Source organism: Geotrypetes seraphini, chromosome 7 (assembly GCF_902459505.1).
Source record: "Geotrypetes seraphini chromosome 7, aGeoSer1.1, whole genome shotgun sequence".
NCBI lineage: Eukaryota > Metazoa > Chordata > Amphibia > Gymnophiona > Dermophiidae > Geotrypetes > Geotrypetes seraphini.
In genome coordinates this window covers 53180183-53207269 of record NC_047090.1, presented here as the reverse complement: position 1 = coordinate 53207269, position 27087 = coordinate 53180183, and the positions used below count along the sequence as shown (strand labels likewise).

The 27087-nt window shown below is 41.0% G+C and overlaps 1 protein-coding gene across 11 annotated transcripts in view; it reads right to left on the bottom strand.

Moving 5' to 3' along the window:
• The window catches only part of CAPRIN2 (caprin family member 2), a 331530-nt gene that overhangs the window by 213458 nt on the left and 90985 nt on the right, over positions 1-27087 (bottom strand). For all 11 annotated transcript variants that reach the window (XM_033952547.1, XM_033952545.1, XM_033952548.1 and 8 more), the window contains exons 7-9: positions 22316-22510; positions 17959-18005; positions 16875-17084 (exon numbers count right to left, since the gene is read on the bottom strand). In XM_033952547.1, the coding sequence (XP_033808438.1) occupies positions 16875-17084; positions 17959-18005; positions 22316-22510 (452 nt within the window). The remainder of the gene's footprint in view (positions 1-16874; positions 17085-17958; positions 18006-22315; positions 22511-27087) is intronic.

Below are 27087 nucleotides of genomic sequence, written 5' to 3'. Positions count from 1 at the left end.
CTGAGCAGTTATTTTGCGTGTGTAATACACACAAAATATTTGCCCGTAGAAGCCCCGACAGCAGTGACAGGAGGCTGCTTCTCCTGTCACTATTGTCAGGGTTTGCACATGCTCAAGGATCGCTCTCTAGTGATCCGTGCAGTGTGTGTGTGTGTGTTGGGGGGGGGGGGGGGAGCCTGTCAACGATCATCCCATTTGCATGCAGGCCTTGTGAATTCATCGGCCTGCATACAATTGGGAACGGATCGGACATGGAATCGGGGGTTAGTGAATCTAGCCCTTGATCGCTAATTCCAATTGAGCCTAGCCTCTTAAGAAGCTAAGAATGATCTATAGCAGTGGTCTCAAACTCAAACCCTTTGCAGGGCCACATTTTGGATTTGTAGGTACTTGGAGGGCCTCAGAAAAAATAGTTAATGTCTTATTAAATAAATGACAGTTTATAAATCTTTCCTTTTGGCCAAGACTTAGGGCCTCTTCTATCAAATTGCGCTAGCAGTTTATAGCGCAGTGAGCCACGATGAATGACCCGCGCTGCTTCTGATGTTCAGAGTTCCTATGAGCGTTGAGAGCAGCGCGGGCCATTCAGCGTGGCTCTCTGTGCTAAAAACTGCTAGTGCAGTTTGATAGAAGAGGCCCTTAATAATAAGACAGTTTAAGTCTGTTCAACATGAATTATATGAAACTTTCTGTTCAAACAAGATAATGTGCTTTTTTAAGGGCATCTGTCAGAGATCAGACAACTGAAATAAGTAAAGTATATTGCCTTGAAATTACTTTTTAATTCTAGGAAATACGATTACATGACTCCTTTTGAGAGTGCTAAATATTGGCTCCCAGTAGAATACCATATTACATTTAAAGTTTTGTCGTGTGTCAAGATTTTACATATGGGTTCCCCTCAGTTTTAGTCTCCATATTTTCCAAATACCTCAACATGGGCCCTGCATTTCAACCCACAGCATTCTCTGATGTCCCTTCAACTCAAGACTGTTTCTTCTTGTATATTTCAGATAGATGTATGGACCATACTGTAGAATGTCTTCTGCCATTACAAAAGTAGGCTACCATTCCCTCATTTAAAGTCCTTCTAAAAACACTTGTTTCAACTAGCTTTTAATGAAGTAGTTTTCCTGCTGTTGATTGCATGGTCTTTTGGAGCACAACAGGCTTGGACATTCTTTGGTTTTTCCTATATTTTGTGTGCATTGTATGGAATATCAAGTTTCAAGTTTATTTTAAAATTTGATTAAATGCTTATAAAGTACAGTACAGTAAAATTATGAGGACAAAAGGAAGTTAAAAGTACAAAGACAAGACTTAAAATCAGGACATATAGAAACAAAAGGCAAGGGAGTAGAACTACAATGGTTTAAGAAAAGGGGTACAAAAAAGGGGTACAAAGTAAGGCAAGGGGACAGATAAGAGCTATGAATCCTAAATAATGTATATAGAAATTAATGGTTCTAGGATTCAAATGCATCCTTATAAAAATTTTTTTTAAGGAACTCTTGAATCTGTCTTATACAGTTTCTTCTCTAATGTACATTGGAAGCGAGTTCCACAACTTGGGGGTGGGGGCAGTAATTGAAAATATTTCATTACATCTTGTACCTATGATTTTTAAAGAGGGTATCGAAAGGAGATTTTGATTGATCGATCGTAGAGCTCTTAATGGTATAAGGAGTTAAGAGTATGTCCAGAAATGTAGGAAGATTCGTCTGGTGGATTTTGAATGCTAGAAGGGCGATTTTATAAGAGATCTGGTGAAGAATTGGCAGCCAATGTGCATTTTTCAGAAGCAGTGTTACGTGGTCATATTCTTGGAGTTTGTAATGATTTTTATTGCAATATTTTGAATTAATTGCGGTCATCTTAACTGTTTCTGGATAACATTTTTATATAGTGAATTACAATAATCCAGTTTTGAAATAATGAGGGAATGAATAAGTATATTAAGAGTGGAAGGTTCCAGAACTTTAGCAAGAGATCTAATCATGCGTAATTTATAGAAACAGTTCTTTACCACATGGCTTATCTGATCTTGATAGGACAGTTTTTGATGGAGAATTATTCCAAGGATTTTAATGTTAGTGACATGTTGCTAAGGAATATTGTTTATTTGAATAAGTGCTGCTAGCGATAGTCTTTCCACTGAAATAGAATAGATTGGGATTTGTTGATATTCAGGGCTAATATGTGGTTCATAGGCCATTGATGTATTTTTTTTTCAATCTTCTCATTACGTCTTATTTCATTTATATTTTCAGATTTGATTGGGTGTAAAAGCTGTACATCATCTGCATAAGTGGTAAATCCAATGGACTAAGGGTGATTTATGGCACAAGAAAAATGTTTGAGAGGGGAAAGGATTCAACCCTGGGGGATTCCATAGCTAGTAGAGATTGTGGTAGAAGTTGAGTTATTGAAGTTAACCTGAGCAGAACACTCTGTGAAATATGATTGGAACCAGCTAAGTACTTGAAGCTAGATTCACTAAGCAAACCGATCGTGATTGACACCCCTTTGCAACCCGATTTCCCTATGATCCGATTCACTAACCTCTCCTGCGATCCGCTTCCGATCTGTGCAAGCAAATTAGGGGAAATGACATGCAAAGTAGGCAGGAATGCAATTCACTAAATAGAAGAAGGAAGACCTATTGGTCTTGCCAATCCAAAGTGAAGAGACTGCTGAGGACCAGTCGCTTCACTTCTTATCGACTCTCCTGCCCTTTAAAACCATGTGCTTTTGCAGAATACATAAAAGAAATTCCTCCTTATTTATATATTCTGTAAAACACATTGCCAGCCCATGGTTTTAACCTGCCCCCCCTGCACCGATGCCCCCCCCCACTGAAGCCCCCAGTCCACCTCTCTCCCTGTAGCTTAAGCTAGGCCTAAGGTCCTGATTGGCTAAGGTGCCTTGGACTCCTCCCTTGGGAAGGGCCTGGGGTGCCTCAGCCAATCAGGGCCTTAGGCCCCTACCCGTGCATCAGATGATTTATCAGGACATGGCCTAAGGCCATCATTGCTGCGCAGGAGGCTGGAGGAGCAGGAGGGTCCGAGCACCCCTCCTGCTCCTAACGATTTTAAAAGGTACGGGGAGAGGGTGGGCCGGTCCCAGCCGGGTTTGAGATGGCAGGAGGGAGTTGGCATCCCTCCTGCTTTTTGTTCTTCAAGGGGGGGGGGATGCATCTTTTAAGGGTTTGGGGAGGGAGGAGGCACTTCATGGGGGGGGAGCTTTTTTATTTTTTAACCGAGCAGTTATTTTGCGTGTGTAATACACACAAAATATTTGCCCGATTAAAAAATTTTAAAAAGCCGGTAGAAGCCCCGACAGCAGGCAGCTGTACTCACTCGAGGAACGCAGAGAGAGGGGAGACATGATCGAGATGTTCAAATATGTCACAGGCCGTATCGAGGTGGAAGAGGATCTCTTTTTCCTTAAAGGACCCACGGCAACAAGAGGGCATCCGTTGAAAATCAGGGGTGGGAAATTTCATGGCGACACCAGAAAATATTTCTTCACCAAAAGGGTTGTTGTCTGCTGGAATAATCTTCCACAACAGATAATTGAGGCCAGCAGCGTGCCAGATTTTAAGAAAAGGTTGGATTGGCATGTGGGATCTCTTCATGGAGGTAGTTAGGGGGTGGGCCATTAGTGTGGGCAGACTAGATGGGCCGTGGCCCTTTTCTGCCGTCATTTTCTATGTTTCTATGTTACTGTCAGGATCTGCACATGCTCAAGGATCGCTCTCTAGTGATCCGTGTTGTGGGTGGGTGGGGGGGGGTGTCAACGATCGTCCCCATTTGCATGCAGGCCTTGTGAATTCGTCGGCCTGAATACAATTGGGAACGGATCAGACATAGAATCAATCGGGGGTTAGTGAATCTAGCCCTTGATCGCTAATTCCAATTGAGCCTAGCCTCTTAAGAAGCTAAGAATGATCTATAGCAGTGGTCTCAAACTCAAACCCTTTGCAGGGCCACATTTTTGATTTGTAGGTACTTGGAGGGCCTCAGAAAAAATAGTTAATGTCTTATTAAATAAATGACAAGTTTATAAATCTTTCCTTTTGGCCAAGACTTAGGGCCTCTTCTATCAAATTGCGCTAGCAGTTTGTAGCGCGGTGAACCACGATGAATGACCCGCGCTGCTTCCGACGTTAAGAGTTCCTATGAGCGTTGAGCAGCGTGGCTCTCTGTGCTAAAAACTGCTACTGCAGTTTGATAGAAGAGGCCCTTAATAATAATATTGTAATTTATAGCTAAAGAGACATATGATCAAGAAACTTATTTTACTTTTGTGATTACGAAAAACATACCAAGGGCCTCAAAATAGTACATGGCGGGCTGCGGGTTTAAGACCACTGATCTATAGTATCAAAAGCTGCAGAAAGTCAAGAGATTAGTATAAACAGATTTGATGATGATCCATATGATAAAGAATTGTTTTAAATCTGATCACTGAATGTTTTGTTAAATGAGATCTAAAACCAGTTTCATTCAGGTGAAGTATGTGGGTTTTGTCAATGAAGTCTGAGATCTGATTGAATACAACTTTTTCCTGTTAACTTTGCAAGGAATGAAAGATTGCACTACTCCGACAGCTTAGCTTTAGGAGGTTAATAAAATGCAACCTTGAGCCTTCTTACTATTGGTGCAATTTTGAAAATATTGTTTTTACACTAAGTCGGTGTGTGCTTCAAGGGTAAGGTTGCGGTCCAGTGTCACTCCCAGAATTTTTATGGAATCTGTAATAGGAAAGACTTGATTTTGTTCTCCAATTGGCTCTCTCTTTACTATCACCAGATTTCAGCCATTGTCTTTCAAGTTTTCGTAATTCCTGTTTCACTGTTCCTAGTTCGGCGTCAAACCAGCCATCCAAATTTTTGTTTCTCATTTTCCTTGTTTTTATGGGGGCCATTTTGTTTAGGATCTGTGTGCTCATGTTGGTCCAGGAGTCTACCATAAATGAGTCGGGATCTGGGTTGGAAGAGATGTCATAGTGTGATCAGAATTCCACTGGATTTACCAAGCCTCTTGTGGATATCACTTTTAGTCCTTTTTGCCAGCTTGGGATTGGATGGGTGATGTCTTGTTTGCCAGTTAAGTTGGAAATTGCATAATCGGTGGTCTGACCATAGAGAATCGGTCCAAGTTGCTAGCTCCCAGAGAATCTTGGGATAGACTTGTTCTTTGGAGGAAAAGGTTACTAGGTCTAGTTGGTGACCTTTTTGATGGGTTTTTTCAGGGGTCGGTACGAAGAAGTCTAGAGAAGTGATTATGGATAGTAAATCTTTAGTGTCACTCTGCTCTACATGTTCTAGGTCAGGGGTAGGAACTCCGGTCCTCGAGAGCTGTATTCCAGTTGGGTTTTCAGGATTTCCCCAGTGAATATGCATGAGATCTATTTGCATGTACTGCTTTCAATGCATATTCATTGGAGAAATCCTGAAAACCCGACTGGAATACGGCTCTCAAGGACCGGAGTTCCCTACCCTTGTTCTAGGTGAATGTTCAGGTGTCTATTCTGTTGCAAATCTTCATGTCATCTGCAAAAAGACAAGTTTTCAATCATTCAGGAATATTGTTCAGAAATATTGAACAGAACGGCCCCAATACTGATCCCTGAGGCACACCACTACTCACTTTCTTTCCTCTGAGCAAATTCCATTCACCACCACTTGGTCTGTTTGTAAACCAATTTCTAATCCAGGTCACCACTTTGGGTCCTATCTTCAGCCCACTAAACTTATTAATGAGCCTCCTATGAGGAGCCGTGTCAAAGGCTTTACTGAAATCCAGTAGCCAATATTTCCAATCCAATTCTCCAGTTACCCAAAGAAATCGATCAGATTCATTGGGCACGATTTCCCCTTGGTGAAACCATGTAGTCTCAGATCTTTTAACCCACTGAATTCCAAGTAGTTCAGTATTCTTTCCTTCAGCAGAGCTTCCGTTATCTTTCCAACCACCAAAGTGAGACTTACCAGTCTGTAGTTTCAGACTTCTCTGTTCCCACTTTTGTGAGTTTAGTGTGTCCACAGTCTGCTTTAGCTCTTAAATCAAACTATACTGTATGATGATCACTGTTACCAGGGTAGGCACTCAACCCAGTCATTAGACACACTTTTGCCATTTGTGAACACCAGATCTAGTGTCGCCCCTTCTCTCATTGGATATGAGAACGTGAAATTAGTGGTCAACAAGACTGAAAAGATATGCTTAATAAATTACAACCCAGCTTTCTATTCCTAAAAGGAAACATGGATACCAATGCAAGATGACCCCAGATTACAACTACTCTGCCCAATATATTACAAAATCACCTCCTTTCGAGAACTGGTCACAGGGATGGCAGTCTGGCAATACTGCACAAATAATTTTTCACACCAAAATCATGGAACCTAATCACCTTGCTAGAACTACTAATGGTAGAAATAAACGGTGACTCGTCCCAAAGCCCCATCTGCTGCATACTATTCTACATTCCTCCTGGAAATTGGCTAAAAGCTGAACCAGAGTTCTCAGATATCATCTCAAGAACCATAGTATACTATTTATATACTACTTATAGCTTAAGTGGTTTACATTCAGGTACTCAAGCATTTTTCCTTATCTGTCCTGGTGGGCTCACACTTATCTAATGTACCTGGGACAATGAGAGATTACTGTATTTCTCACTCCATAAGACGCACCCACCTCTAGAGGAGGAAAAACCAAGAAAAAAAAAATTCTGGACCAAATGGTGTACCCTGTACCCTGTCCCCTGGTCTAGTGGTAGGCCGGTACAGGGCATATCTAGTGGTGGGCATGTCTAATGGTAGGCAGCCCACCAGCCCCAAACCATCCACCCAGCCCCAGGCCAGCCGGCCAGCCAGCCCCCCGTACCTTTCAAAATTCTGCCCAGCAGCTCCAGCCAGCTTCTCTCCCTAACTGCCTCGGCAGCCTTCACTCTTCCGAGCTCATTTCCTGGCCAGCGGCAAAACAAAAAAGCAGTGCGGACGTCAGGAGCAAGCTTTACGTTCTCCGCTCGGCCCTGCACTGCTTTCTGAATGGCTGCCGTAAGTTCTCACGAGTCCCGTGAAAACCTACAGCAGTTATTCGGAAAGCAGCGCGGGGCCAAGTGGGAGAGTGTAAAGTTTGTTCCTGACGTCCGCACTGCTGATCTGTTTTGCCACTGGCCGGGAAATAAGACGAGGGTGCTGGACCACCAGGTAAAAAAAGGGGGGAATGGCAACGGACGGACGGATCGGGGGGGGGGGGGGTTTAAAAAAAAGAAAGGTGGTGTGGTGGCAGCAGGTGGGTAGAGAAAGATGGTGCGGCAGGGGGCGGGCTTTACAATGGTATGGGGGGACAAAATTTGTACCTTCGCTTCATAAGACGCATTGAGATTTCCACCCACTTTTGGGTGGAAAAAAGTGCGTCTTATGGAGCGAAAAATATGGTACATGACCTGCTCGGGTCACATAGGAAACCTCAACCTCTACCTAGACTCAATCTCAAAATCATGAAATTCCTTGACCTCTTAAATGAGCTAGATCTCAAAACCTTGTTTCAATAATCCACACACAAAAGGGCCATTAGTTAGTTCTACTCGCCTCCTCCATCTCAGCAAAAAAGCACAAGCTACCTAGAATTTAGTTCCTTATCTAAAAAGTACCTTGATCAGACCACCTACTCCTAGAATTCACCACATTCTATAAAGCAATAAACTAAACCAACTCTCCAACTAGTCTCTTATAGAAAGAAAGTAGCCCCTGAATAATACTGGAATGAAATATAAAACTTATTACTATCCCTGACCAAGACTTCCTGGACCATTGAAAAACGATCATGAACAAATCCTAAACAAACTAGCCCCACTGAAATACAGCAAAAGAATCCAAAGATCATCAAAAAGAAGCAGCAGAAAAAAAACAACAAAACAGTGGCATCAGAAAATCCTAGAATATAATCATTACTGACAAAAAAAGAACCCCCCTAAAAAAAATCTACTATAAACAGATCAGCAAAGATCTTAAAATCAACAAACTGTTCTTAATATTAGATAACCTAACACAAACAAGATCACAAATGGTGACAACCCCTCAATTCCAATACCCCAGAACTAGTCAACTATTTTAAAAGCAAAGATGTAATCCACACAAGACCAGCTACCCCCACCAATCCAGCTAAACCCACTGCAACAGAACCACCTATGAAAATACCAGCAGACAGAACTTGGAATATAACACACACAGAGGTGTATATATATATAAAAAAAAACAACACACACACACAGAGGTATTAAAACTGCCTCCATGTTTCTTTCTGTCTCTCTCTGCATCTTTGTGCAGTTTCCCACCTTGATGTCATGGCTTTAATTAATGCCAGACCTCTTAGTCTGGCTTGTGGAAGATATAAGGTTTCACATTTTTTAATACAGATAGTTATATGTATCTTATGAACGCAATATACCGGGTCATCAACCAGAGGAAGCTTGACTCTGTTAACAATAATTAAAAACAATGCTAAAATTGCAAAGAGATTAATTTTCAAAATGTTTAGCAAATAAAAAAGTTAATGATTTGTGGAAGAACTGGAAAGAACTAGGGCATCTCAAATACCACCCTTTCTGTAAAAAAGTACTTCCTTAGATTACTCGAGCCTATCACCTCTTAACTTCATCCTATGCCCTCTCAATGCAGAGTTTCCTTTCAAATTACAGAGACTAGACTCATACGCATTTACATTACGTAAGTATTTAAACGTCTATCAAATCTCCCCTCTCCCACCTTGCCTCCAAAGTATACAGATCGAGATCTTTAAGTCTGTCCCCATACGCCTTATGATGAAGACCACATACCATTTTAGTAGCTTTCCTCTAGACCAGTGGTTCCCAAACCTGTCCTGGGGACCCCCAGCCAGTCAGGTTTTCAAGATATCCCTAATGAATATGCATAAGAGAGATTTGCATACCTGTCACTCCATTATATGCAAATCTCTCATATGCATATTCATTAGGGATATCTTGAAAACCTGACTGGCTGGGGGTCCCCCAGGACAGGTTTGGGAACCACTGGTCTAGACAGACTCCATCCTTTTTGTATCTTTTTGAAGGTGCAGCCTCCAGAATTCTACACAATATTTGAAATGAGATCTCACCAAAGTTTTATACAGGGTCATACCCCTCTCTATGTAACCTAGCATCCTTCTAGCTTTTGCCATCATCTTTTCAACCTGTTTGGCCACCTTAAGATAATCACATACAATCACACCCAAGTCCCGCTCTTTATGTCGTGCAAAATAAGCTCTTCACTCCCTAATCTGTAAAGTTCCCTCTGGTTTTTGCAGCCCAAATGCATGACCTTGCATTTCTTAGCATTAAATTTTAGCTGCCAAATTTCAGACCATTCTTCAAGCTTCGCCAGGTCTTTCTTCATGTTATTCACACCATCCGGTATGTCTACTCTATTGCAGATTTTGGTATCATCTGCCAAGAGGCAAAACTTACCTAACAATTCTTCAGCAATATTATTTATAAAAATGTCAAAAAGAATAGGCCCAATAGAACAGAACCTTGAGGCACACCACTGGTAACATCCCTTTCCTTAGAGTGATCTCCACTGATCATTACCCTCTATCGCCTTCCACTCAACCAGTTCTCGACCCAGCCTGTCACTTTGGGACCCATCCCAAAGGCACTCAGTTTATTTATTATATGTCTGTGTGGAACACTGTCAAAGGCTTTGCTAAAATCTAAATACACTACATCTAGCGCATATCCTCTATCCAATTCTCTGGTCACCCAGTCAAAGAAATTGATCAGATTTGTCTGACAAGACCTTCCTCTATTGAATCAATGTTGCATCGGTCCTGTAATCCACAGGATTACAGAAACTTGACAATTCTCTATTTTAAAAGCATTTTCATTAATTTGCTTACCACAGAAATCAGACTTACCGGCCTGTAATGCCCTACTTCTTCCTTACTTCCACTTTTGTGGAGAGGGACCACATCCGCCCTTCGCCAGTCCCTCGGTACCACTCCCAACTCTAGAGACTCGTTGAAAAGGTCAGTCAGCGGAGCTACCAGAATTTCCCTAAGTTCCTTCAGCATCCTTGAACGTAAACCATCTGGCCCCATTGCTTTGTCTACCTTTATTTTAGCTAGCTCCTCACGAACAAAACCCTCTATAAAATCAATCAGGGTCTATTACTCCTCCATTCCTATTCATGTTTGTCTTCTGCGGTTCTGCTTCTGGCGCTTCAGCCGTGAACACAGAACAGAAATATCTGTTAAGCAATTTGGCCTTTTCTTTATCAGCTTCTTCATATTCCTCCCCTTCACCTTCGAGTCTCACAATGCCAGTTTTGCACTTCTTCCTATCACTAATATATCTAAAAAAAAGTCTGTCTCCCCCTTCTACCATAGCAGCTATTTTCCTTCCATTTGCATCTTTGCTGTCCTGACTGCAAGACCAGCCTCTCAACTTTTCCAGATATTTTTGCCCATCTTCCTCTTTCTGCGATCTTCTGTAGTTTATGAAAGCTAACCTCTTATTCCTTACCTTCTCAGCTACTACTTTTGAGAACCGAAGTGGCCTTCTTTTCCTCTTACTTTTACTTACTTGCCTCACAAAAAGGTTTGTCGCCCTTACAATCACTCCTTTAGTTTTGCCCACCGCATTTCCACTCCTTTCAGACGCTCCCATCCAGACAATAATTCCTTGACATAAACCCCCATCCGAACAAAGTTAGTTTTTTTATTCTAGAACCTTTGCTTTTGAATGAGCCCTCTCTATACCCATCTTAATATTAAACTGTACCATGTTCAAGGACACAAACTTCCAGGACATGGGAGACTTCGTTCACCAGGCGCTACAAACCCAAGCAGATAACGACAGCGTGGAAGAAATGTGGTCAACTTTGAAAACCACCATACAGGAAGCAACAAACCGCTATGTTAAATCAGTAAGCAAACGGAGTAGGAACAACAAGCCACAGTGGTTCTCTATGGAGATCTCAGACCTCATCAAAGAGAAGAAAAAAGCATTCATCTCTTACAAACAATCAGGGACACAGGACTCCAGAGTAGATTATCTGACCAAATCAAGAGCCGTCAAAGCGGCAGTTAGAGAGGCCAAATTCTGCATGGAGGAGTCTCTAGCAAAGAATATCCAGAAGGGAGATAAATCCTTCTTCAGGTATATTAGTGACAGGAAAAAGAACTCGGGTGGGATAGTACGACTCAGAAAACCAGACGGAGACCATGTGGAGACGGACTCGGAAAAGGCCCAACTGTTAAATGAATACTTCTGTTCAGTCTTCACCCGCGAGGTGCCGGGAATCGGCCCTCAACCACATACAAGGATTAAATCAATAGACCCGTTTAGTAATTTCAAATTTACACCCAGCAGCGTCTACTGCGAGCTGTCAAAAATCAAGGTCAACAAGGCAATGGGGCATGACAACCTACACCCTAGGGTACTCAGGGAGTTGGGTGATATCTTGGCGGAACCACTATCCGCGCTCTTCAATCTCTCCCTTAGTACAGGTAACGTCCCGATGGACTGGAAGACGGCTAACGTCATTCCACTACACAAGAAAGGCTCCAGGGTGGAGATGGCAAACTACAGACCAGTGAGTCTCACTTCAATAGTGAGCAAACTAATGGAAACCCTAATCAAACACCAAATGGATAGGATCATGGACGAGGAGAATCTGCGGGATCCCCGCCAACATGGATTTACTAAGGGGAGATCGTGCCAATCCAACCTGATCGGCTTCTTTGACTGGGTGACGAGGAAGCTGGATGTTGGTGAGTCCCTGGACATCGTCTACCTGGATTTCAGCAAAGCATTTGATAGCGTGCCACACCGCAGGTTGCTGAACAAGATGAGTTCTTTAGGTTTGGGGGACACTTTAACCAAATGGGTTGGGAACTGGCTTGGAGGTAGGCTTCAGAGGGTGATGGTGAATGGCACTCCCTCCGAGATGTCGGAGGTGATAAGTGGAGTGCCACAGGGCTCCATCCTGGGCCCGATCTTGTTCAACATCTATATAAGAGACCTGACAGAAGGGCTTCGAGGTAAAATAACATTGTTTGCCGATGATGCCAAACTGTGCAATGTAGTGAGCAAAAGCACAACAGACAAAAAAGCAATGACTGACGATATGGTGCATGACTTACTTCTGCTGGAGCACTGGTCTAGGTCCTGGCAACTCAGTTTCAATGCCAAAAAATGCAAAGTCATGCATGCACCTGGGAAGCCAGAATCCATGCAAGATCTACACCCTAAATGGCGAGATCCTGACAAGAACTGTAGCAGAAAGAGACTTGGGAGTGATTGTCAGAGAAGACATGAAGTCGGCAAACCAAGTGGAGCAAGCTTCATCCAAAGCAAGGCAAATCATAGGTTGCATACGCAGGAGTTTCGTCAGCCGTAAACCTGAAGTCATTATGCCACTGTATAGATCCATGGTGAGACCGCACCTGGAGTACTGTGTGCAATTCTGGAGGCCGCATTACCGCAAGGATGTGCTGAGACTGGAGTCGGTCCAGAGGATGGCCACCAGGATGGTCTCGGGACTCAGGGAGCTCCCGTACGAGGAGCGGTTGGGGAATTTGCAGCTCTACTCACTCGAGGAGCGTCGAGAGAGGGGAGATATGATCGAGACATTCAAATATCTCACGGGCCGCATCAAGGTGGAAGAAGACATCTTCTTCTTCAAGGGTCCCGCGGCAACAAGGGGGCATTCGTGGAAAATCAGGGGCGGAAAACTGCACAGTGACACTAGGAAGTTCTTCTTCACTGAAAGGGTGGTTGATCGCTGGAATAGTCTTCCACTTCAGGTTATTGAGGCCACCAGTGTGGCGGATTTTAAGGCCAGATGGGATAGATATGTGGGATCTATCCGCAAAGATAGATAGCGAGGATCACTGGGGTGGGCAGACTTGATGGGCCGTGGCCCTTATCTGCCGTCTATTTCTATGTTTCTATGTTTCTATGCAGTGATCACTGGATGCCAGATCACCCACTGTAACATCAGAAACACTTACCCCGTTTGTAAGCACTAAGTCCAGTATGACCCCACCCCATATGGATTCCATTACCAATGTCCTCATAGGAAGCTCAAACTCCATGGGCTGAAGTTAGGGCCCAAAGTGGTGAACTGGATCAGAAACTTGATGGACAGATGCCAGAGGGTGGTGTTAATGGAATTCACTCTGAGGAGGGCAAGGTGAGTAGTAGAGTGCTGCAGAGATCGGTATTGGTACCAATTCTAGTCAATGTTTGTGAGCAACATTGCTGAATGTTAGAAGGTAAGGTTAGCCTATTTGCAGATGATACCAAGATTTGTAACAAAGTGGACACCCCAAAGGGGTGCAAAAAAGTTATAAGAATGGTCTAATGTCTGGCAACTAAAATTCAATGTCAAGAAGTGCAGAGTGATGCATTTGGGGTGTATAAATCTGAGAGAACCGTATATGCTGGGAGGTGAGAGGCTGATAAGCACAGATTGAAAAAGGGAACTTGGGGTGATTGTGTCTGATGATCTAAAGGCATCTAAACAGTGTGGTATCTAAAGGCATCTAAACAGTGTGGTATCTAAAGGCATCTAAAAAGTGTGGTAAGGCTGTGGCTGTAGCCAGAAGGAATAACCAGCAGAAGAGAGGTGCTGATGCCCCTGTATGGGTCATTGGTGAGGCCATACTTAAAGAGTATAGTGTTCAGTATTGTGGGCCATATCTGGTGAAGGATATAAAAAGACTTGAAGCAGTCTGGAGGAAGGCAACAAAAATGGTTTGAACCAAAAGAAGTACGAGAAGAGACTAAAAGACTTAAAACAGATATACTCTAGAGGACTGGAGGGACAGGGGAGATAATACAGACATTTAAATACTTGAAAGGTATTAATATAGAACCAAATCTTTTCTAGGGAAGGGAAAATGGTAAAACTAGAAGGCATAACTTGTGGTTGCAGGGAGGAACGCTTAGGAGTAATGTTAGGAATTTTTTTCACAGAGAGGGCGGTAGACGGCTGGAATGGTGGGACCGAGGGAGAGGAAAACAGTGATGAGATTTAAAAAAGTGTGGGATAAACACAAATGATTTAAAGAACTAAGGCCAGTATTGAACAAACTTATACAGATTGTGTCCCATATATGGCGATTCGGTGTAGGATGAGCTGGGGAAGGCATCAGTGGGAGCTCCATTAACTTGGAACATGAGGATGTTACTGGCCAGACTGTACGGCAAATGTCCTGGTTGGATAGGCTGGAGTGAGCTTAGACGGCAACTTCAGCAGTTGAAACCTAGGACATTACCAGGTGAACTTTAGACTATGGCCCAGAAATATCAAAGAAGAGACAAGTTAATTAATCATGTATTTCTAATTCTAATGAGAATAACTAATGGGCAGACTGGATGGACCATTCAGGTCTTTATCTGCCGTCATTTACTATGTTACTATGTAACCTTCTAATGCAATCCTTGGGAGCCAACCTAAATCTCACACGAATAAAACATTTCACCTATGCAAACATAACAATCCATGCTACCTGCAATGGCTGCGTGAGAAATGAAAATACTAATATACTGTATTTTCTAATGGTGTTAATTGCTGCAAAATGATACAAAGGTCTGAATCAATCTAATTAGGTGTAATAAACAGAAGCAGGGATACTACAAAAACTAAAGACACTAATGGAGGTTATAACTCAAATTCCAGCAGAGGGAATTTCGATTAAACTGAGTGCACCTGACAGTTAGAAGTACTGCTGACTCAAAAGGTGGGAGGGGGAGCATTCCTGCGACAGTATTTGTTACTGAATACAATACCCTTAGTCAAGTTAACACTAAATTAGAAAAGTTAATCATAACTAACCTTGAATAAGGGCTATTGTTCAGATCACGAGCATGCAAGAGGAAGAGCCACTACTCAAATATGGGCAATGGTAAATAGAGTCAGGGGTCTGGGGAATAATGGTAATGGGAGAAATAATTAGGCATGGAGAGACTGGAAGAGGCAGAGAAAGTATCTGATAGAAGTAAAACGGAAAAACTATACAACAGACTACTGGCCACTCAGGCAGCAAAGATAGACAATCAAGTCTCCAACCTATTGACAACAACCCCAGACTACAAGATGTTCAGAAAGGAAATAAAAACTATACTCTTCAATAAATCCCTTAATAAAGCTTAATACCATGATAAAGCTTAACCCCCCTCTTACCATCCCCTCCTTAACCCCAGATCCTACTTTTCCCTCTCTTGGAAACCTTCTCTGATCTAACATTGTAGCCCTTCTTCCATAACTCTTTTTGTAATCCGCTTTGAACCGAAAGGTATGGCGGAATAGAAATCTGTAATGTAATGTAATAGGTCCTGAACTGTCTTTGCTCTATCCAACGAGCAGACACATAGGGGACTAATAAAAGATATGAACTAACTATATGTTGTGTGATCATGTAAACTTCTGTGTGCATATCTTGCCAATTTTTGTGCAGACTGGACACCCTTTTTGTCCAAAAAGAAAATAAATTGCATTACTTTACCCAAAGTCTCCGCAGAGTCTCTCTCTACTGTGGGCAGCGCTTTAACAGCTGCATTAACCAACACTCTCACCACTGTCATAAAAATACGTCCACATCATAGAAAACTGATCAATCTGTTGCCTCAAAACTAAATAAGAAAAAAAAACCCAATTCCTTTGACTAGGACCCTTGAATGATCCACACTACACTCCAAGGATTATAGTAGATGAGACTTTCCATTAGAACTAGGATTCCGAATCTAGGATTAGAAACTGATAACCACCTATCCATGAAGAGCCATGTACAATCAACAATAAAAATATATTTTCTTGTGATGAAACTAAATTGGCTGCTCATTAATGCAAGGATCAAGTTTAAATTAGGCATCACTGCCTTTAAGATCCTGACAGAGGACTACCTAACAGAACTGGCCACACTACACCAGGGTGCCTTCAACAGATATTCCACCAGAAATCTTTTTCAATTAAAATTCCCAGCATGCAATATAAAGTCTACCAGGCAAATTACCTTATCCATCCAATATCAGTTAGCAAAATGCTGGAACCACCACTTAAAACTACAATCTTGTGACCACTATCTCTAGTTCAGAAAACTTTTTAAAGCATTTCTGTACCAAGGAGGGAGTAAACCCTGAAGTAACTGAAATGGTTATTGTAAAAACCCATTTCTAAACTGTCTAATGTAGCTCCTAGGAAATAGTGATGAGCAAACAATGACGTACATGTACTTGTAACTATGTATTTTTAATTATGACCTAAAACTATACTAATCTAGCTGTACTAGCAAACTGCCCATTGTAACTTCCTGGATAACTGACCCAACCTTGAACTGATCAGATAAAAGTAGAATAGAAAACCTGATTAACATAACATGTGTTTTATCTCCATCCTAAAGACCAAACTGTCCCATCTTCAATATGATTAGAAATGTCTGTAGACCAGGGGTGGGCAACCTTGGTCCTCAAGGCCTGCAAAATTCAATTGGGTTTTCAGGATTTCTCAAATGAATATGCACAATATCTGCATGTCTCCATTGTATGCAAATAGATCTCATACATACTCATTTGAGAAATTCTGACACCCAACTGGGTTGCCACCCATGGCTGCCCAGTTCTGCGGTAGAGCTTCCATACATCTCTTTTTGCTTAATACTAAGGGCTAGTCTCAGTTAGGGTGCTGGTCTTTGACCAGAGGGCCGCCACGTGAGCCGACTGCTGGGCATGATGGACCGCTGGTCTGACCCAGCAGTGGCAATTCTTATGTTCAGTCCCATAATTAGCTATTTTCACTACTGCACATAAAATGTGGTTAAGCTTTTAAATTATACCTCTTTGGGCTCGGGCTGCTCCTTAGGAACTATGTTTGCAGCTCCCCAAGGCTTTGGAGAAGGCACCTGCAATGACAATTGCTCCTTTTCAGTATGTACTTCCAAAGGCTTTGGAGACTGTTGCTTTCTAATGAATCCAGCATCCCAGGGTTTTGGTTCTTCTGCATTTTTATGTTGCTCAGTTTCAAGCAAATATCTTCTGTTCAAGAACTAAAAGGGGGGGGGGGGGGGAGATACACGACAGGATGAGTACGAATATCTGAAAGGTATGTCAAAATTGTTGTAGATACCTAAAGGGTGATCAAGATGGCTATCACTAAACTTAATACAAGTCTTGTAATCCTAACTATGCCAATAAAGGGATTCTTCCTAGTAAGGCCTGTTCTTCATGGGGAACTGAACATAGCTACACATTTGATCTTATTAGCAGTATGCATTCACCTCAGTTGGTGAAAATTAGACCGGCAGACCCATGTCAATCCAAAGAAAGACTAGTATACGTATAACAGGACTCGTATCCTTAAGATACCAATTGGTATTGGTGCTTTTGGATTTCTCATTAGACTTCCACACTGTAGTTTTACTTCCATTCCCTACTCCTACATTAATTCCCTTCTCCAAATGTTCTAATTATTTATTAGAAGTAGAATAAAGTGATAAGCTATATTGTAACATTTTTTTATTTTTTTTATTTTTTTTTTTTTAGTTCAATAATTTTATTGAATATTATAAGAATTATAAACTTCCCCTTTTATATTGTAACATTTGTAAAGTCCAACTACTATACCAGGTGTTTAATCACCTTTATGAAGATTAGCACTTCCTCAAATCCTGGTCATGACCCAGCCCTTTCTGCCTGGCTAAGTTGCTTGCAGTAATTCTGTGATCATATCCAGATAGTTAAAATTTAGCTGGTTAGATTTTGTTTATAGTGTATGTCTCATTTCTTGTAAAAATAGCACACTAAACTTATGAAAAAGGTTATGCATTTCTACTCATCTAAATTAAGGATAAACAATGATAGAGCTAGAAACAAGTATAGTGGCAACTTACTGAAAGGTTAATTTTCAAATGAGAATCTTACCTCACATGGGTGTTTGTCAATGGACTGTGCAAGCACCTTAGGAGGCTCTAGGAGAAAAAAAAAAGTTTAAATGAACTTATGGTCTGGACATGGAAATTCACATCTATTTACTAGATTTGTGAAGTTTTTACTCCATTTCTAAATAAACTAAGCCTCTAGAAACATTTGGATAACCTGCAGGACAAAGATCCTTAGTCACTAGCAGTGTGGATAAAATGCAATGATTTAAAAAACAAAACAGATTTTAATAAAATGCTTTCTCTTTAAAAATTGCATTATAGTCCAAAAGTTATCAATAATGAAATAAGGCTTAAATTTTAATTATGTGGCATGAGGCTATATATTCATGCAACATTTACATTTTTTGGTAAATGAATTCTATATAATCTATTCATAACTTCAATTTTTCTATCTAGAACAAGAGGTGTCAAACTCAATCACATAAGGGGCCAAAATCTAAAACACAGGTTAAGTCGCAGGCTAAATTTTTTTATTAAGTCCTAGTAGAAATATAGATCCTTCATCACCCTGAGACACCATTCCCACGATCCATCTGGTTATTTTCACTTCAGATTTTACCATACTTATTCTCAACTTTATTCAAAATAGTCATTCTAGGTATAGGCAGAATAACACCTTTTTTTTTTTCCGGGGGCCCCGAAAGCTCTGCCCCAGATCCCACCCTCATAAGCTCCACCCCAGGCCCCATCCTCATAATAGCACTAATTGTTTTTTCCATTCATTTTTCATTTGTACACACACAATATAATCTTATTACCACCACAATGGTTAACCACAAAATTAAACTACACAAAGCACACTGTATGCTTCAACATTCATTCCTACTAGAACACCTGGCCTTGGTCACACATGCAGAGCACAGATAACCCCTATGAAAATACGGAACCACAAACAAAAAATACTAATATATACAAATGAAACCCAAGATGCAAGACTCTGCATACAGTACAACGCCAGGAGAAATAGAAACAAATGCATTTCTTCCTGAACCATGCAAAACATACAGCAGATCTAAATTCTCAAAAACTGATAATTCAATCACTAAATTGAAAATAAAATAATTTCCCCTACCTTTGTCATCTAGTGATTTTGTTTTTCAAACCATCATTTCCCAGTCTCTGGCTGCACTTCCTTCCATCTGTGCTCTTAACTGTGTATCCAGGGCCGTCTTTCTACCATATATCCATCTTTAGCATTAACTTTTAACATTCAATTTTCTACCATTTTTCTGCTTTCTTCTCAAAATCTATACACTTTGCCATGTCTTCAATTCTCCTCCATTCCTGTACACCATCTCATCCCTTTCCCATGGTCAGAATCTGTCTTCCCCCTTCCACTCTCATATGGTCTGGCATCTTTCTCCTCTCCTTCCCATAGCCTGGAATCTCTCTCCTCTCCCATGGTCTGGCATCTATATTTCCTTCACTCCCTCTTCCGAGGTCTAACTCTCTCCTCTCCTTTCTGCAGTCTAACATTTCTCCTTCCACCCACCACTATCATGTCCAACAATTTTCCCTCTTTCTTACTTTCCCCATGTATACCATTTTCCTTTCCAATCCCCTCAAGAGACAGAGAAAAAGAAAGAAAAAAAGAAACTAACACCTGGTTTTTCAACATAAGAAATTGACATCTACGATTTTGAGTTTCCTTACAAACATATGGGAAAACTTGTATTTTCAGGCCTAGAAATTCTTTGTATTTATTTTTAAAATAACATTTTCATTATCCATTCTTTGTCTGAAAGTAGTGCCAGAGTAGAGTTGCTGGTTTAGCCAATTCTTTGTCAGAGGATTCCAAAATCTTGTTGAACGATCCTGACCATCCGCTTGCTGTTCTAATACTTTAGAGCACAGGTGTCAAAGTCGGTCCTCGAGGGCTGGAATCCAGTTAGGTTTTCTGGATTTCCCCAATGAATATGCATGAGATCTATGTGCATGCACTGCTTTCAATGCATATTCATTGGGGAAATCCTGAAAACCCGACTGGATTACGGCCCTCGAGGAGGGACTTTGACACCCCTGCTTTAGAGTGTACTCTGGAACATTCAAAATTTCAATAAAGTACTTTTTTAATATTTCCCTAGGTGTTGTGAAAGGAATTTTGGGGAAAGTTCAGTAAGTGTAAATTATTAGCTCTAACTATTCTCTATTATCTCCAATTTTTTTCTGATTTTATCATTGCTGATTATATTTGCTTAATCAGTCACTTTTTCAATGTTTCCTACTTCAAATTTCATCGAGGATTTCTTTCATTTCTTGTTTCTGAGCAAAAAAATTTTTTCCACCTCTTTTAATCTGTTTAGTTAAGGAATTTCCTAACTTGGAAACCCAAGTCCCAGATTGAGCCCAGGGTGACTTCAGTCGGCTTCTCATAGTAGAAGAAGATTTCATGCAAAGTTTGTATAAGCTCACCTTTTCTGTTTTCTGCTGACCCTGGTTCTCCCGATAGTACCTTTGCCCCAGGTGTTACCTCAGGACTTAAAGTCCATCGAGGAATCTATAGGCTGGCTCCCAAATGACACAGTCTCTCGGTCAGGAAGTACTGCCGCTTCAGACATACTTCCTTCCTGTGGTAAGCTAGCTCACTGCTGCGGGGGGGGGGGGGGGGGGAAGAGGGGGAGGGGTGGGTCCCTTACATTAGGGCTCAAAGTAGCTTCTAGCCGAAGGACTTCCAGGTCGGCATCAATCTGTGCCGACAGATCTAGTGGGCGATTCCCTGATTCTGCAGACCCCCTCTGTAGACAGTTGAGAAATTGCTTGATAGTAGCGAGAGGGGGATTTTCAGGGCGTCGTGAGGCTCCAGCAATGCTCCTACCCATTCTTTGGCTTCGTAGAGGCAAAAGTTCAGGAAACAAACTCGACCGAGTTAAAGATCTCAAGGCGTCCTTCCAGTCATCAGGCACTCAGCGCCATCTTGGATCAGCCCCCCAATGACATCATCCATTTGTGAGAATATGCTGCCTGCTTGACTAAGGATAAATTCATTTTCGCAACATTATAAAAGCACTGAAAACCCCCGAGTAGATCGGCGGAGGTCATTATGCCGCTTTACAGAGCAATGGTCAGACCACACTTGGAGTGCTGTATCCAACACCGGTCTCCCTACCTAAGGAAGGATATAACCCTGCTGGAGAGGGTGCAGAGGCGAGCCACAAAGCTAGTAAAAGGTATGGAGAATTTAGCTACAAAGAAAGCCTCGGAAAACTGGGATTGTTCACCCTCGAGAAGAGAAGACTGCGAGGGGATATAGGAAATCAAGGAGGACAAACAGATTGCAGATAGGCTAAATTAATTCTTTGCCTCTGTCTTTACTAATGAGGACACTGCAAGAATGCCCGAAACAGGGAGAGTATTCAAGGGAGAAATAGAAGAAAGCCTCACCACAGTGAATATGGATTTGGACAGAATATACTATCAGACTGACAAACTAAAAAGTGACAAATCCCCTGGACCAGATGGAATTCACCCAAGAGTGTTAAAGGAACTTAAGGTTGAAATTGGAGAACTATTACAAACCCTAGCTAACTTGTCAATTAGAACCGGGCAAATACCGGACGACTGTATCCAACACTGGTCTCCCTACTTAAGGAAGGATATAACCCTGCTGGAGAGGGTGCAGAGGCAAGCCACGAAGCTAGTAAAAAGTATGGAGAATTTGAGCTACAAAGAACGCCTCGGAAAACTGGGATTGTTCACCCTCGAAAAGAGAAGACTGCGAGGGGATATGATAGAGACTTTTAAAATACTAAAAGGATTCGACAAATTAGAACAAGAAACACTGTTATTCACATTGTCCAATGTGACACGGACAAGAGGTCATGAACTGAAACTGAGGGGCAGCAGGCCCAGGACAAATCTCAGGAAGTTCTGTTTCACATAGCGAGTGGTGGACGCTTGGAATGCCCTCCCTGAGGAGGTTGTGATGGAGACCACCATTCTGGGATACAAGGGCAAGTTGGATGCACACCTTCTTGCAAATCACATTGAGGGATACGGATTAACAAGGTCTTCATCAGGAACACCTAGCTTAGCCTCTGCGTATGCGGGTCGCCGGACTAGATGGACCTAAGGTCTGATCCGGTGAAGGCATTTCTCATGTTCTTATGTTCTAAAAGTGAAGGTTAAAGCAAAAGTTTCACACCATTAAATATTATAAACTGGTGAAACAGTACTGTCCTATTTTGGAATTTACATGTGAAAAATCAATTAAGACCAACAACCATAAACTATTTTATACTACCCAAAGAAGCAACTGATATTTATACTAGCTCCACCCAGAAATAAAAACCCACTAGGTTTCCTAAATTTGGGCATATTAAAAATTTTTGGCACCAAACCTGGTTCTTTGGCAGGCTCTACTTTTGGAAATGGTTCAATTTCTGGTTTTTTCAGTATTTCTTCCTCTACCACATGCTTCTCTGGCCTCTTCAGTACCTCCATCACCTGATTCTTCTTTACAATGGGAGGTACTGGAATGCTTTCAAAGTAGCCACCATCTAACATCATGCTCAGCAAATTCTTCACCACTTTATCTAGAAAGAGAGATTTAGTTTTTAAAGTTTAGATATCTTCAGAAACGCACTACCACTAGGGCTTCCTTTCAAAAGGAAGAGATAGCCTGTTTCACTTATATTGAATAGGGGACTACCTTTTGTGCTGGTTTTCAAAGTAAAATGTGAGGTGCTCAAATGCCATCAAATCAGCAGGTATATTGTAATCCAAGACATTCAGAAACAAGAAGGTCTCACTCAGTTTTAGTAAACTGCTTGTACATCAATTTAATAAAATTTAGAATTCATAAAGTTGATAAAAAACTGACTTTTACAAGAGAAAGGGATATAGTCATTGAAGTAGACAAGCTGATCTCAGGTAAATGACATGTTTAACCAAGCAGTTTACTGGAAATGAAAAATGGCTACCAACTGTTCAGGATATCTCTAAATGAGTATGAGATTTGCATGCCTACCACCTCAATGTCACAATCTCATTCATATGCATTGGATTATTCTGATCCACAAGAAGCCCTTAAGGACCAGGTATGAAAACCAAGAATTTAACCAAATTACAACATTAATGTGTCACAGACAGCAGAATACCCTTTTAACTGGAGGGCCCAGTCTCCAGCCATGTGCCAAAGCTTTTTAGATTTTTGCAAATATTGATAGGCTTACCCCCATTCTGCTGTACACTGGCTTTAGATAACTTTCCTAGCATATAAGGAATATGTTCAACACTGCATCCAGATTTTCAGTAAACTATATTACTTCATCAGATCATAAAATGAGATGTATTAGACAACACAGAGATACCAGAACAGAGAGTGGTTTTGGTTGACAATCTACTACCCTAATTTTAAAACATGTTTCTATGCAGAACAAAGTCATTACATTTGTAGCACAAACTAAGTGTTTTGCTCAATGAGTAACTTTCTAGAGTACTGGCAGAGAAGTGCATTTTGGTTTGTCACACAACAGATGCCACCTTTCAAAAAATAAAAACATAAAAAAAATAAATAAATGGAGCACAAAATTTTCTCTGAAGTCACAGCCTTATCATTAACAATTGTCATGATAATTGCAAGAAACCTAAAGTTAATGCAAGAATATGGGCTCCTTTTACAAACGTGCATGAAACAGCATGCGCTAAATTGCCATGCACACTAGCCACTACCGCCTCCTTTTAAGCAGGCGGTAGTTTTTCAGCTAGTGCGCGCTATAGCGTGCGCTAATCCAGTACGTGAGCTAAAAACTCTAGCTCACCTTTGTAAAAGGAGCCCTGTGTGCAAATCTTGCAGTCTTGTTAAAATGTTTGGCAGTATGAATATACAACAGTTTAAACCAATTTATAGAAATAAATAGAAACAAAATATAGAAGGTGCAAAGGTGATACCTTTTTCATTATATTAATTTATTGCATAGTTTGGTTAGCTTTCAATGATAAACCTTCAAAAGTTAAACAGTGCACCAAGTTGGTCCAATGAAAATAAGGTATCATCATCTTTATTCCTTCTGTTTTCTTTTATTTATATTTATTCTATTTATAAATAAATATCAAAACTTTTTTAACAATGTACCAGAGTAATCAGTTTAAATGATCCAAGCAATGTCTTCTCAACTTCTATTTTATTTCTGATGCATCCAATCATTTATGACTATTATTCCACTGTGGATGCACTTCACATTTGTTAATGACATTGTTATAATGTGCTCCTTGTTGGAGCACTCATATTGTTGGCTTTGTATTTCATCTTTTATAAAATCAATAAAACTTTTTGAACTAAAAAAAAAAAAACCAAAAAAAAAAACTTTAGCTCTGGCACTCTTAATTTTTTGTTGGTTTAGCTTTTATAATTAATTTCAAATTAAACGGAGCAAATGTTTTTCATGGCACATTATATTTGAAATTAATTATAAAATTGCTAAACCAACAAAAAATTAAATTTGAGATTTAAAAGTTCTTTAAGCTATGTATGGGTAAATTGTAACAGTGAAACTAAAGTAGATAGAATAAAATTGCTAATCTATGTGATGGAGGTGCTTGTTTTCGAGTACATATTAATTCAAAATGCAGCTTGATAGTCAAAGCAAAGATTTCATCACCCACCAGAGTTCTTTTTTTTGTTTATTCGTCAGAGCTGAAAATACAAGTTCATAAAGATTAAGATCTAAATCAGGGGTGCCCACACTTTTTTGACTCGCGAGCTACTTTTAAAATGACCAAGTCAAAATGATCTACCAACAAAAAAATTTTAAAAAAACACAACGCACATTGTATGCATAGAATTGTTAATTATCATTCTAATTCCGGGGTTTTTTCAAAGAGGTCAAAGCAGATGACTCTATGCACTGTCACCTCAGTAACAACCATACAAAAATAGACAAATACCCACCCCCCTCCCTTTTTACTAAACCACAATAGCAGTTTTTAGCGCAGGGCGCTGCGCTGAATGCCCAGCGCTGCTCTCGACGCTCATAGGTTCCCTGCGCTAAAAATCACTATTGCGGTTTAGTAAAAGGCGACCACAGTGTAAAATATAGACAGCAGATATAAATTCAGATACATTTTGATCACTAAATTTAAAATAAAATAATTTTTCCTACCTTGTCTGGTGATTTTCATGAGTCTCTGGTTGCACTTTCTTCTTCTGACTGTGCATCCAATCTTTCTTTCAGCCTGTATGCTTCCTCTCCTCCACACCTCATTCCCTCCCCCAACTTTTTCTTCCTCTCTCCCTGACCTTTCTTTCTCTCTCTTCATGCCCCCTTTCTTTTTTTCTGTTTCTCTTCTTTCATTCTGTCTCCCTGCCTGCCCCCTTTCTTTCTTTCTCCCTGCCCTTCCCCAAGCCACTGCCATCGGGGAACAGGACCCAAACCGCCACCAATGGATAACAGGCCCCAAAGCCGCCGCCGCTGCCCCATGCTCTCCATGCTTCGGGCCGACCAGCATTCCTCTCCCCGACGTCAATTCTGCCGTCGGAGAGGAAGTTCCGCCCAGCCAGGCAGCGATTGGCTGACCCGAATTTCCTCTCCGAGGGCAGAATTGACGTCAGGGAGAGGAAGACTGATCATCCCGATAGATCACCAAGGCAAAGTGAGACCTGGGTGATCTACTCACTTTGCCTTGGCAAGCTACCTGTCGATCGCTATCGACCTATTAGGCACCCCTGATCTAAATGGTAAAGCCTTGAATACATTGTTGCTCAAGTTATTCTAACTACTGCATAACATTTTTTTTATAAACCTAATTTCCATCCTCTCAAGGAGTACGGCAGAACAGGATGTTCAACTTCACTTACAATTTCCTAGGACCACATATCTGGAACAGTCTACCAGCCTACCTGCGATGATTTCCTACACATTGCCTGTTCAGATAAAAACCCCCCAAAAAACATCTCTCTTCCCCCAGTAGACTCTACTCCATCTCAGCCTTCTTCATCTCACAGACTGCCATCCCTTAAGATATCCCATAAACTCTTGTCTTCTTCTGAAGCCATAACTCAATAATATATTCTTATATTAGGCTTAGACAATAAATTTTAATAGAAGGTCTTAACCAAAAATCTTTATTTAGGGTGAAGTGTTTTTAGCCACCCCTGAAATACCTTCTATTTCTAATTCTTCAGGCCCTCTGAAATGCCACCAAATGTTCAATAAATTTTCATGACACTTGGCTTTATGCATCCAAATCTTCATCGGGTCACTTTGAGACATTATGTTAACTCATTAATAAATTAGGTTAAACTTTCAACTGTTTTTGCAACTTTTTTGCTTTTTTATGTTTTTAGCAACTTTTTCTTATCAACTTTTTAATTTAAAAGAATCTTAAAGAGATGTATTGTACTTATCTTAGGTGGTGAACAGCAAGGGACAAGTTCGCCAACATGTTTCACCCTTGGGGGGTTTCCTCAGGGCAACAATCCCTAAAACATAAGACCAACCTCAATAAATAATGAACCTCTCTCCTATATAAGTTTAACCAATGCTATTTTCTAATATATAGCTCAAAAGTTTACCTTGATATCACTTAAACTTCACGGCGCGACCACCCAGTGTTTTTAACAAGATGGCCGCGGCGTGCTACTGCTTTCATTAAGTACTCGCGGCTCAGCTGTGAATGACGTTCCTGGACGGGGCTAACACCACCAACGGCAACGTGAAAATTTATACGTCACTACCTCAGCATTGACAGCCAGCTGGGAGTATAAACTTTATTTCAACTGGTAAAAGCACCCCCATAAGTTTAGTGAGGGAGAAAATAAGGGGAAACCCCCCAGAGAGACCTCATATTAGGGACAACCACTCCAGTTCCAAGTTCAAACCATAGGGGATAATAGTATTGAGGTGATATATCCACCTCTGTTCCAAATAATTAAGTTTTGCTTCCATATTACCCTCTACTCCATCTGTCGTCAAAGAATCAATGATCCTCCACCTGATCTGGTCTACTGTATGTTTCTTTGACACCCAATGCTGGACTAATGGGGCTGACCAAGTTTCTGTGGAGATCCGAGATTTATGTTCATTTAATCTCACCTGAATGGCCCGCTTTGTACGTCCTACATAGACAAGCGGGCATGGGCATATTATAATGTAAATAACCCAACTCGATT